This window comes from Plectropomus leopardus, chromosome 5, assembly GCF_026936395.1.
Source record: "Plectropomus leopardus strain MGB_pleo_1.0 chromosome 5, ASM2693639v1, whole genome shotgun sequence".
NCBI classification, from domain to species: Eukaryota; Metazoa; Chordata; class Actinopteri; order Perciformes; family Serranidae; genus Plectropomus; species Plectropomus leopardus.
The window spans coordinates 10622047-10635177 of record NC_142180.1 but is presented as its reverse complement, the minus strand read 5'-3'; the positions used below and the strand labels follow the sequence as shown (position 1 = coordinate 10635177).

Here is a 13131-nt window from a genome sequence, read left to right as displayed (position 1 = left end):
TACATAAAATATGGGACAAGCTTAGTCGGTTGGCAAAATGGAGCAAAACAGAAAGCCAGTTACACATTCATATTTCTAGATGCAAAACACGCGGGGGAATTTTGAAAAACAATTCAATATCTCCTTCCTAGATGTATTCCTAAACTTTCAGGTACATCTCATACAGCATGGCTGTGCCATCAGAAGCAATGTGGGGTTCAGTGAGTGTGTGAATGTTTAGAAACTGAGTAGCATGTAAAGGATGTAGTGTATAAGTGCTTTGAGAGTTTGGAAGACTAGAAAGGAGGTATACAAGTGCAAGTCCATTATCCATACCATTATCTGAATGACACACAGTTAAATGTATTAAAAAAATAGATTTCTAATAACGATATAGCATGCAATATGGAGCCTGAGGTCACTTGTAAAAAAAAAATATTATAACAAATGATATATTTCGCATGGTTCAACCTGGACCCCCTCAAATAGTTTAAGCCCATTTCTGGTTTGGATACACCAAGCACAACTGACATATTCACTTTAACTTGTAGATTTGTCAGCAGATATTTAACCTTTGAAACCTTTCTTTCAAAATTTATCTCAAAAACATGGGATGAATGCAATGAGTAAGAAAAGAAGAAATGACCTCAAAATTTGCAAGAAATTAGAAAAAAAGTGCAAGAAAATTATCTGAAAAGATTTTTTTTTTAAGGAAACAACCTGGAAAAAGGTGTTTGGAAAAATGACAATTATGTAACATAATAATACATATTTAATTATGACAATTATAATATAGTTTTCCCTTGCTTTTTAAAGCCTATTTTCTAAATTGTGTACATCTATCCATCTCGGAAGAGGAATCCCTCTTCAGTTGCCCTTCCTGAGGTTTCTACCATTTTTTCCCCTGTGTAAAGGTTTTTGGGGGGGAGAATTTTCTCTTCTGCTGCTGTGAGGGCCCAAGGATAGTGGGATGTCATATGTTATGAAGTTATGAATTGTGATATAATTACAATTGACTTGACTAATTTCACAAATTTCTAGCAATTTGTGGAAAATTTCTTATTAAGTTGCTCATTGCCTATGCTCCCATGAAATCACACCAGTTTTCTTTGAAGCATAAAATATATGTGAGCTGAAACAAATTCATTAACAACACATTGTCTTTGAGATGCACAAATATGTGTGCGGGGAAGCATATATATTTCAATAAAGTCTTGTGACTGAGGGAAACTGAGCCCATTCTGCCACAAGTCTTCAACAGGTTTCAGTTCATACAGTACAGTACAACTTATTTAAAGAAAGACTTACATCGTAGACTGCTTTTTTCTCCCGGTCCAGAATACCAGTGATGCGCACAAACCCGGTGACAGCGTCCACCACAAAGAGGCGGAAGGGTTCTTTGTCAGCTCCTTCTCCAGAGAGATGATACGCCACCGTTGAATTTATGTCTTTGTCAGACCGAATCTGACAACAAAACACAGACAGATAATTCAATAACTTGTGAGCACTAGTATGATTATTACTTGTTTAGTGTTAAGTTAAAACATATTCAGTTCAAGATCCAAATGTCAGATAAATGATCACATATTAAATCTTATCGAAAACATGCAATGCGTTGGCTTTGAACACAAAAAAGTACAACATATTGCAAGAATAAACAGAAGCAGCACTTCTTATTGCCTGAAAAACAGAACTGGGATAACTGTCAAACATGGCCACTAAACTATTTAAACATGTTGCTGAATCGTCCCTGAATGATGACTAAGCCTATACGCTGTCATGGTAACCTACTGGTAGGCAGTCAAGCAAGCTTTGGCCTAACGCAGGTTAATGTCGGGTGCAATTTAGCACAACTCATCGCGTTTAAACCGATAATGACAATGCAAATCAACGCAGCATGATTTGAGTTGGTGCCACTGAAAAAGTCTTACAGTGTATCTGCCTGAATCAAATGTGACTTTAAGTTGACACTGATGTGTAGCTGTGCCAACATATTGGTTGTATTGGGGTTTTAAGAGTGGAGCAAAACAAAGTAAAACAACTAATAGTGATTGAAGAGAATGCAGCAGCAAAACAATGGCTTTAGTCCTGCATGATGGGCTACTTTGCTAATTGTTAATTTCCCCACGTTTTCCATTGTTGTGATACCAGACCATTTAGTCAGGCTTTACACGCCCCAACGTGTTTTTTTTTTTATTTTTTTCCTTTTTATCTGCAATAAACAAACCTTTTACATTTAATATGTCTCACTCTCTGGCGATGTACTACTTATCACAGCAGATGAAAAAACAGCATTGTGCTTTATATCAGCCATCAGCCAAGGGCCAAATTCTCTATAGTGGTACAGGTGAGGAGCGAAACCGACTCAAATGACAAGTGGAAACAGGTTCATTCACTGCAAGATTGTGTGGCAGACCAGTCAATGACGTGACGGAAACCAGTTCTCTCCTCGATGTTTTTGAGAACTCTGAAGCTCATCTATCCAGGCACTTAACCAATTTCCTTGACAAATTTTGATGCCACCATATGCTAATTGTGGGAGATATAGGCATAGGCCCAATGACCTTGGCAATGTATTTTTTATTCGTGTAGTCAACATTCTCCTCCAGCTTGGCAGGAGGAATGATCCACTCTCTCTTCTTCCTCCTTAGTGTACGCTGTCTCTTCTCACCTGCCTCAGCACCAAGCATCTGAAAGCAAACAGCAGATGTACAATTTAGTTTGCCTCTTTGGAGACCACAGTGAGCGAAACAGTGTGTAGACACCAAATTGGCTATGCAAGAGGTTTTTCCTACTGAAATTAAGGGAAACTAGTAGCTTCTTGAAAGACAGAAAAAAATGTGGTACATATGTACATACATCATTAGTCAAAATAATTTTACAGACTATATAATCTATGAAAAACAGTGCACCAAAACACATGACCAATGTGCTTACAGGAGTAAAGAAGGGAGCAGTCACGAAACATTGGACTTTCCCTATGAGACCAGTGTTTGGAACTGTGCTCACACTCAGTGAATTTGCAGTCATTTTAAGTTATGTTACCATGTTTCTTTTCCTAAACTTAACCACAGCAAGTTAACTTGCCCAAACCCAACCCCCCTATTTTTATGTTAAGTGCATTTCTTTTCATTATGTATGTAACTTACATAGAGGGGTGCTAATTCGTAGGATATCATGTGAACTGCTTTTTGGGGATATGTTATAAGCTTCGATGGCTTCAGAATTTTTTTATTGGGGGCGCAGACAGGGCCATAAAAAATCTTGGGGGGGACACATATGAGAGATTGATATAGTACATGTACTTGTATAAACATGTTAAGATATTAACAAATCGGTTATGGAAAAAGGGTGAGCAGGTATGTGCTTGGCTGGTGGCCCAGGACCACCATGAGAGTTTGCTGGAAAGGTAATTTTATCTTTTGGAACAAAGACAGTCAGGTTGGAGCAGGTAAAGAAATGCATGGCCAAAAAAGGCCAAGGGTGAAATAACAACATGTGGATGCTATTAGTAGAAAGAAGGAGTGGACTGGACCTTTTGACTGTGTTTAATTTGAATAAAATATCAAGCTGTTGTTCGTGGTATTAGTATGTAATAGAGTGGCAGTTAAAAATTTAAAGTAAAATTTCAAAAGAAAAAGAAAAAAACCCACGCACCAAAAAAAAAAACCCCTAAAAGGCCATAACTAAATTTCAGGAGCTCCATTATGCTGTTGAGGTATATTGGTTAGTTAAAACTATATCGATATGAGAGTTAAGGAATCGTATACCAGTACTTTGGTTTTTGTTTTACTGTTAATATCATTAATTATTAAATGGTGTACAAAGAGTGTTACCAATACAGTTAACATTTTAAGTTCCACAACAATCCTGTGTTAAACTGTTCAGGACCCAACTATGCTCCAAACACAGAAAAATACTGTAATAGTGGATTTCTACATTAAAAGAATAAATCATTAGCAATTTACAGTATTTCCCTGTTTAAACTGTACTTCCCCAATTTCCATTGATACCAGTGAGTAAAAGCTATGTGTCTATGTTATGTAAGCTGAGTATTTGACATGCATAATGTTGTTGTTGGGTGCAAACCTTGTATCTCCGCATTACACAATTTTCATTTATTTTCCCATAAATTAACCCTATTGGTCCCCCTCTACGTCTATCAGATTGTTTTTGTTTTTCTTACCATTTCCTAACCAATAAAATGCATTTTAAAAAAGCTTGTGACTAAACTTTATATCTCCATTGGATCCTTTTAAAAACACATAGTTTTTTTTTAAATTCCTGAAAAATAGCAGTTTTGGAGATTTGGTTTGCACCTGACAGCAGCGGTAATATAACACCTCGTGTTAAGTATGAAAACAGTTTAAACATAAATTGCGTACTTTATCAATATGATTAATAAACTGAAATGTGCCTTGCGCTTCCTCCTTTCCTCTTGGTCGGCCAAGCTTGTTAAAAAAGGGAATATGGCTCTACTGCATTCCACTTTAGATGATCTGGAACATGGTGATTGGCTTATAGACATCTGATCAAAAAAGTCTGTGTATTTGGGCAGAGCTAGTTTATAGTAATAATAGATAATAGACATCCTAGACATCATATCTATTGGAATGGACGGGGGATTTGAATAGGTTAATGTATCTGTCACCAACTGATTTGTGGACGGTAGTTTTGAAGCCTCAAGTTTGGTATTTTGGCTGTCGCCATATTGGTATGCCATAGTGAGCATATTTGGACAGCAGGTTGGCCTTGTGGAGGAGTGAGTATAGAAACTGACTCACAGACTGTAGAGAGTGGTAGGACGCCTTGCAGACTGCCTGTCACTCAAGCAACATTGCCCTGAAATGTGCATAGGTTTCAGCTTTAATTTTGGTATTTTAACATGAGGGTCTGCAGGGATTGACTCTCCTTTGGAGCCAGACTCAAGTGGCTATTTAATGAACTGCTGTTTTTAGCACTTCCGCATGTGCTTAATTTTTTCTTTGATCTTTTTCAGGTTGCTACTTAATGAAAATAAACAAATGTGTGGTCGTATCTAAAGATATAATTTAATCATATTTACAATACATTTCTATATCTAAAGTAGTATTCATGTAATTTAGTATTTTCTTGAAAGTTGTGTGACCTCTAGAGCCTGACTGAGATCTTGCCTTTGAGTTCCTGTGATGAGCCAAGCACCAATAACTAATGAGATATTTTCTTTGACTTTTGTTTCCTCCTGCAGAGCCATGGAGAACATTATATTGTGAACTTATATTCATGTGGGAAATCAGTGCAGTGCTATTTTAGACCTACTGATTTTATACTATGTCTTTAAATGATGCTCTATGTTAACTTTATTAACTCTTGAATACGCCTAAGTATGCTTGACAGTACTGCTTTGGCAATGTGAAGTTATACTTAATTGTATTTAATAAATGCACTTTTTTACTTGTTGACATGAGTCCTTGAAAAACAACATTAAGTCAGATTGTTCCTCCATTAATGATAGCAGCTGATATAATTTATGTATACACAAACAAATAGTCCAGACAAAATGTTAACTATCAGTTGTGCTAATTATATATTATAAATACATTACACTTTAAACAGACTGATTGTGAATGCACATGTAATCTTGTGTGATCTTGCTTTAGAGTGCGTGCTGGAGGAGAGAAAGAGGTGAGTCTTAGGTGTGGTCCTGCTCCTAAACATGAGCAGGGAGCACACCATGCACTGAATGTAAATAATGTTTGGCATTCGGCACCTGTTCACACTGTGAAGATAAAAACAATGTTCCTGTGCCAACATGGAGTAATGGTTAAGAACGTGTGAGTTGGATTCTTGGCTGTGCAGTAACAGTGTGTGTGTGTGCGTGTGTGTGTGTGTGCGTGTGTGTGTGTGTGTGTGTGTGTGTGTCACCAGGAGCCTGGCATCATGACTGTTGTTGATGGAGCTGCTGGTGCTGTCATGTTCAACACTTGTCTGTAGTGTGACAACAGTAAATTGGTGCAATCATTAGATAGTGGATAATGGCCCTGCACAATGTGCTCAACCAGGCAGTAAATGTTCTGTTAGCTACTTCATTTAACACTGCATGGGCGGGGTGATCTGGATGTAGATGTAGTGTTTGGGATGAACCCTTAATTTGGAGAAACTCTCAACAAAACACTCCCTCAGATTAAAAACATGTCAACAATGCTAGCATCCCTACTGGCTAAATTGGACTTTGCAAATAACTCATCAGGATTAAATGATTTCTGACAATTATGGACAGATGGAGACAATTGGCCCTTGGGCAGAAATATGCAAAGAGCCCTACCACCTTATGCATCTTTTTGGGGTTTTGTCTCTCTGCACGGTTGTTTTGTGTCTCTTTGAGATGTCATTTTGTGTTTTTTGGGTCACTGAAGTAATGTGGGGTCGCTTTGAGGTAATTCTGTGTTTCTTTGGGGTTACTTTGTGTCTCCTTGTGGTTGATTTGTATCTTCTGTCTTCATTATGGTCTCTATGAGGCTATTTTGTCTCTCTTTGTAGAGACAAAAGACAAGACTTTGTAGAGACAAATTGGGACAAGACAAAACATTGTAGAGACAAATTGGGACTGCTTGTGTTTGCTTTGTATCCTATGTAGTTTAGAAAAATAAATAGAATAAATAAAAGTAAGTATGTGGCTATCTGAAGTAATTGTATGCTCTTTTTTGGTCATGTTGTGTCTTGTGTAGTATTAAAAAAAAAAAAAATTAAATTAAGTTTGTGCTTTATTGAGGTAATTTTGTGTCTCTTTGTGGTTGTTTTGCCTGTTTTGTAGTTTTTTGTGTCACTTTGCCATCTTTTGTATCCCTTTGCAGTAATTTTGAGTCTCCTCCGGGTCAATGCATGTTAAGTTGATTGACATTTTGCAAGTGAGGGCCAGGGGTGGCCCTGACAGTTTGGGCCTCGCTCCATGATGACAGTGGAATTGTGACTTCTTTATTGCAGATAACTTCCACAAAGATTATTTTGCAGGGTCACACATCTACACATAAAAGATTTCAGAGAAAAAATTTAGAACAATAGAACTTTAAGACTTCAGAAATTATAAAGTAACTTTGGGGGTTTCATATTCATATCAAAAGTTAAAAACCTTTCATGAAGGGCGTGTAAATGTCTTTAGTTTTAATACACCCATTTTATAGCTGACAGGTTGATGAATGACAGTAATGATAAAATGACAGGAACACTTGAGCCATTGTCAGTGTTATTAGTTACACCTGTGCTTTCATGACAAGTTCAAATATCTGATGGGAAAAATAAGCATTTGTTCTTCTCAGAATTGTTTGAGGCATCTGAATTGATTTGTTTAGCTGAAGTACATTACTTTTATTACATTATGATACAACAGAGCTGCATGAGGATGTGTTTATTTCTGCCTGTCATTCTCTTCTGCTGATGATCCTATACAGTTAAAGTTTTATAACATGTGCTGACTGTTTTATCCCTTTGTCTGATTTGTTTGGGTTTTTTTGTCTGGAAAGTAAAATGGGGATTTTAAAATAATGTTAAAAATTATACAATATACATTCATATTTTAGATCACTGTTTGACTCACTTTTCAAATTTAAAATACTGATAATAGAACAATGCCATGTCTGACACTCAAACAGAACCAACAGATTATTTACCAAGTGTAACTTATGATTTTGTTTTTCTATGAAAATGTTTTCTATACATCTCAGCTCTTTTTTACGTCCAGAATTGATAATGACAGTAGGCTGCTTACTTTGTACCTAAATGTACAATTTTCACAACTGCTATATACTTCTCATCCTCAAACTTAAGAGTTTGTTGTTCATTGTTGAAAAGGGACGGTGTGTTTAAATTTGCTGACATGTTAAACCAGAAAAACATGTAACTTCATAAATCCTTTGTCACTACACGAAAAGGGAAAGCAAATTCCACACTCTCTACTCTTTTTCTGACATCATTTCTAGTATTTCTCTTTCACTATGTAATCTCTTCAGGTGTACTTAAGCAGCATTTTGATAAATGTAGTGAAAATGTTATATTATAAGAGAGTGACTTTGACCTCCAACTGGGGGAAGTGGACTAAACTATCAAATTCATCAAGACTTTTTGCAAGTTTTGTTAAAAAAAGTAATAAATTGTGTCTTTTAAACATTTATACTGAACATGCAAATAAGTGAATAAAATCCTTTATTTATATAGGTTATTATATATATTATATTTTAGGTTAGAAGACATTTTTGCTCCATAACAAAGACAGTAACAATTAAAGATACCTTAACCCTAATCCCCCAGCTGGTAATAAAGCAGCGAGGGTGTGAGAATGCAGATGTTAGGAGCTTGCAATGTGACAGAATTAATATCTTAAATAGCTTTTTGAGAGACTTAAGCACGTCGCAAGCAGCAAAACACGCCAACTTTTGAGTGGGATTAAGTGAACCACAAAACTGCACACAGGCACGCACACAGGCACTATCCTTAAAAGTCACCGGATGTTTCACTGTTTCTAGGTTCCCAGATGTGAGAATGCAATTCATCCAAGTTCTCCATTTATTAAATTGGAAACTAAAAAACAAAGTTTTACTGGCCTGTGGACAAACACTGCTTTCAGTCAAATGCATACATAGCACACACACACACACACACACACACACACACACACACACACACACACACACACACACACACACACACACACAAAAAAAATCTCTAAATTTTTGTGTCTTGTTCTAATTATTGGATTAACTGATTTTGCACATTGAGTACCATATATGTATAGGAGGCAGCACAGGCCTTACATTTAAGCATTTTCTTATTTTACTCCCTTATCATCACATATATTCTTTGTATTTCCGAACAACCAACCTGCATTGACAAAAAATTTCCTTTTTATATACATGTTTGAATGTCAGACTAAATCATGATTCCTGATTGTCCGTCAAAGACGGTATGCTGTGCATAAGCAAGGCCAACAGAGGACACAGCATGCGCAGAGGTCAATCTATGCCAGTATAATATCAATAAAAAAACATGTAGCCTAATGTTATAACCAATCAACAAAAGTTACTGTCTGTGAAACACATTACCGCTATTATTTACACCTTATTCTTACGCTAATTGAGGTTAATTTCTGAGTTTTGCAGGAGTATTCAATACAAATAGGCTATACAGTACACTCTGTTCTAAACTTAAGTGAGATTACATCCCGCAGTGTAAACCCTACATTCCAGCAGTTTTTCAGAAGCCATTCTGACAGACTGCATCTCTAAATCTCCCCAGCACATTATTGTTGAGACATGTCACAAAAGAGCAGCTTCACCTTAGTGTTATTAGCAGCCTTAATAAAACAAGCTGACATGAAGTGATAGAGCAGCTTATGACTGCTGCACACTGCAGTTACAGTACAGAGAGAGATAGAAAATAATGATAAAGGTAACTGTCAACCAATAAATTATTTAGTGATGCAGCATTTTATTTTTATGAGTATTAGGGTGCTGTAAATATTTTCCAATGTGCATGATTGCAGCAGTGCATGGCGCCAAAAAACAATTAAAGTTGAGCATTATAACCAGTGATTACAAGTGCAATTTAGTCCACTTGAAAAATTAAACACTCCCGTAACAACAGGTTCCATCATGGCCCGCAGCATGCCCTGCTGAATCAAGGTAAATATTATGAGTAGCTTCAGGGTGAATACTCACCAAAGCCAGCGCTAACAGAAGCAGCAGACCCACTTCTGCGAGGGAGAGCCGAGCCATGAGTGCAGGGAAGCCACAGCATATGCCAACCTGTCCTCTCTACGGGCGCTGGTCAGGACAGAATAAAAGCTGATGAGACTTGAATAATATCTTTAAGAGACACACCTGTGTAAGCTCCGTCCCCCTGACGACACACCTACGACCAGTCCTGGATGTGCAGCCCCCTCCTCCTTCCTCCCTCCCCTCGCTTCATGCATGCTTATACAGCTTCAACTGTCACTTACATGCATGTTTCTCAAAGGTGTGTCTGCTCACTGCTATAGTTTTGAGAGGCTACAGTAAAGCCTCAGGGTTGAGCACTTGATGCTGACGAGGACAGACAGGTAGAGCACACTGTAAAAACACCCCCATGAAATCATTTTGCCGCGTTTTTTTCTGAAAATATATATTTGATTCCTCTGCAGTTGGTTTTCTAAAGAACTGAATCATCCAGTAACTCTGGAGAAAGATAGCTGATTGTTAAGTCTCATTCCCTGGTTACTTACACTAGTGCTTTGGGTTGGTGGGTTGGTTGGTATTTGATGACCTGGGAGTGAGACTCATGACTGTGTCCAAACTCACTATATAAGGCAATGAGCAACTTAAAAAAAAAATACCTAAAAATTAGCAAAATAAAAACAAAACCAGTAAAGAAAAATAAACAAACAGGGAAATTACCCAGAAATTTGCTTTATAACTCTAATAAAAATATTATTCTGAAAAAAATGCAGTATTAATGGGTAAAAATATATGGAAACATATCTGGAAAATTTTCCCCTGCAAAGGTTTAAATACATGTAAAAGGCATCTGGACGTAACACAGGAAGAATGATGCTGATCCAGAAGGTCAAAGGTTTAATGTTACTGTACAGAAGAGGGCTAACGCCAGCTCACTTTAGTGAACTGGGTCACCACCAGCCGTGATGTAATGGTTTGATGCATAATGTTACAAATTATATTCAAATGGTATTACAGAACTAAATTCTCACATTATTACAGAATTGAACTGGTAATACAAATTTCAACAAATAAATGTTGGGTTTTTGTAGCCGATGTTGCAATGAAACATTTAATTTTCGTCCACAGCAATTATGTAGTCAACATAATTTAAAGGTGCAGTCTTAACAGAATTACATACGGCACCTTTAAAGTTTAATTTATGACAAAAGTGCTACACAAATAAAATACATTTTTAAGATATGCAAGAAGAGCTTTTGTTTTTGCTTTTTTTTAAAAAAGATATTTTTTGGGGCATTTTTGCCTTTAATTGATAGGACAGCCCAAGTGTGAAAGGGGGAGAGAGAGAGGGGGCAACATGCAGCAAAGGGCTGAGGCTGGAATCGATCTGAAAAACTAAAGTGGTATGCTTTTTTTTGTTCATCAAATTACATTTTGACAATTAAAGAGAATAATGTTTATTGAAATGTTTATCTTTACAACAAACTTTAGAAAAATCTGTTGGATTTCGTATTGTTTTTTAAATGTTTTCAAAAAGTTTATGAGTTCAGACTGCCTCAGATTCTTCGCTCTGTCTTCTCCTGCATTATCACGTGCTTTTTATGGCCCAGCAGGACTGGACTGGCTCTTTTGAAATGATCTTATTCTTAAAGACACGTTGACAAAAGAATTCCTCTTTTATATTCTTGTAGCTGCAACATTCAAAACATGCATTTCATGTTTGCAGCTTTCCAGTTTTACAGTAATCTGCCTGACAGGTATAGCCTTAAGATTCTTACCTGCTCACTGCTCTGCTGCTGATGCACATACTGAGTGTAGGTTTTCAGACAGAAAATATTTATAAGCCGCAACCAGCAGCTCTGTTCCTTGTTTTGTCAGTCGGTTAGATGGTTGGTTGGTCCACAGAAATTTCCCCACACTTTGGCAGCCAAAGATTTTGCCCTAGGACGCTGAGGTTTGGCATGGAGGTCAAGTGTGTGTTGCATTCTCATGCCAACTGGCTGACAGGTAACAGGAGTGGCTGATGTTAAAAAAGCCTTAGAACTTCCAAAGACCTGCCCAAGAACTTGTGGGAAATTTTGTTTATGAGCCACAGGACAGATGATGAAAACTGTTTTTGCCGATTGGCAAAAAGCAGTTTGTATGCATGCACATTCCCATTGGCAGCGATTGGGATATCACACCTCTTTAATTATAAAAACTTAAAAAGTGTGATCAGCATTAATACATGGTTACATTTTGTCTTAAAATCACACAGCAGTACTTACATTATCAAGGCAAGGAAACTGTGCAGTTTGATGTTTTGTGTGCCTTAATTTTTTTACAGAGAATATACAAATTAAAAGCCATCTTAGTCACATGTGCATTAAGCTGCTCCTCTATGATTTATTTCCTCTTTGACATTCTCACTGATAATATAAATCAGTATGACTGGCAGCTTTATTAGAAATTGCCTGGCAATAACCATTGGTTTTACCTGTCATTTACAAGACCAGTGAAACAGAAGGCCAGGGGAGCTCACGTGGCACTCGACAGAGCCAAGAGCAAAGCTGCTCAAAGAGACTGATGAGTCATCTTATAAACCTTGTATCACTTATTCAGAAGTTATTATTCAGCAAGGATTAAGTATTCACATTTGCTAACTGTTAACAACAGGAGACGACAGTTTTCTGCTGTGATCATGTACAGGTGGGCTGTGAGGATAATCCTCCTTTCCCAGTACACTCTGGGTGTGGACCGTTTTGAATGACGGGCCTATTCAAACATCTGGCAGCAAAAAAAAAAATCCTTCAGCTATCCTTTCAAAAGAACATATTTGTCAATACATGTTGTAGGTATTTTTGTGTCTACAATTTAACACCTTGGTTGACAATGAAGATTTTAAAGGCTGAAGAGAGATGTAGATTTATGCAGGGATGGAAAGAGCTCAATAACCAGTTCATTCAGCCTCTCTTTCACACTTTAACCAGCTTGCTCAGCTTCTTTATCCCACTATAACCAGTGTGCTCCTCAATGTTTCCAAATATATTGAGCTGAAAAAGAGTCTGCAGTCACCTAAGGGATATATTGTCACAAGCAGTGGTGGAAAAAGTACCCAGATTTTAAGTAAAAGTGAAGTAGTAGTCCTGCGTAGAAAATCTTATTAAAGTAGAAGTCCAAACATATTTGCATCAAAATGTATTCAAAGAACAAAAAGTCATTTTCGAAGCTGGTAAAAGTGGGACTGTTTTTTTAAAAAAAAAATTTATTTAACTATATGTACTGCTGGGTAGCTTGTGAATTTCAACAAGGGATCAATAAAGTTCTATCTTCATCCATATAATACATCATAAATACTATGCTGATTGATTATATTTGTAAAAAAGTAAAAGTACAATATTGGCTTCCAAAATGTAGATGTACAAAGTAGCAAGAACTTAAAATATTCAAATACAGTGCAAGTACCTCAAAACTGAACTTAAGTACAGTA

The 13131-nt window shown here is 36.9% G+C and overlaps 1 protein-coding gene across 1 annotated transcript in view; it reads right to left on the bottom strand.

The window, feature by feature from the left end:
* The window catches only part of LOC121941115 (uncharacterized), a 28803-nt gene extending 17262 nt beyond the window's left edge, over positions 1-11541 (bottom strand). The window contains exons 1-4 of the mRNA XM_088077489.1: positions 11441-11541; positions 9669-9773; positions 2544-2669; positions 1288-1443 (exon numbers count right to left, since the gene is read on the bottom strand). Of these exons, the coding sequence (XP_087933615.1) occupies positions 1288-1443; positions 2544-2669; positions 9669-9725 (339 nt within the window). The 5' untranslated portion in view covers positions 9726-9773; positions 11441-11541. The remainder of the gene's footprint in view (positions 1-1287; positions 1444-2543; positions 2670-9668; positions 9774-11440) is intronic.
* Between the last annotated feature and the right edge of the window lie 1590 nt (positions 11542-13131).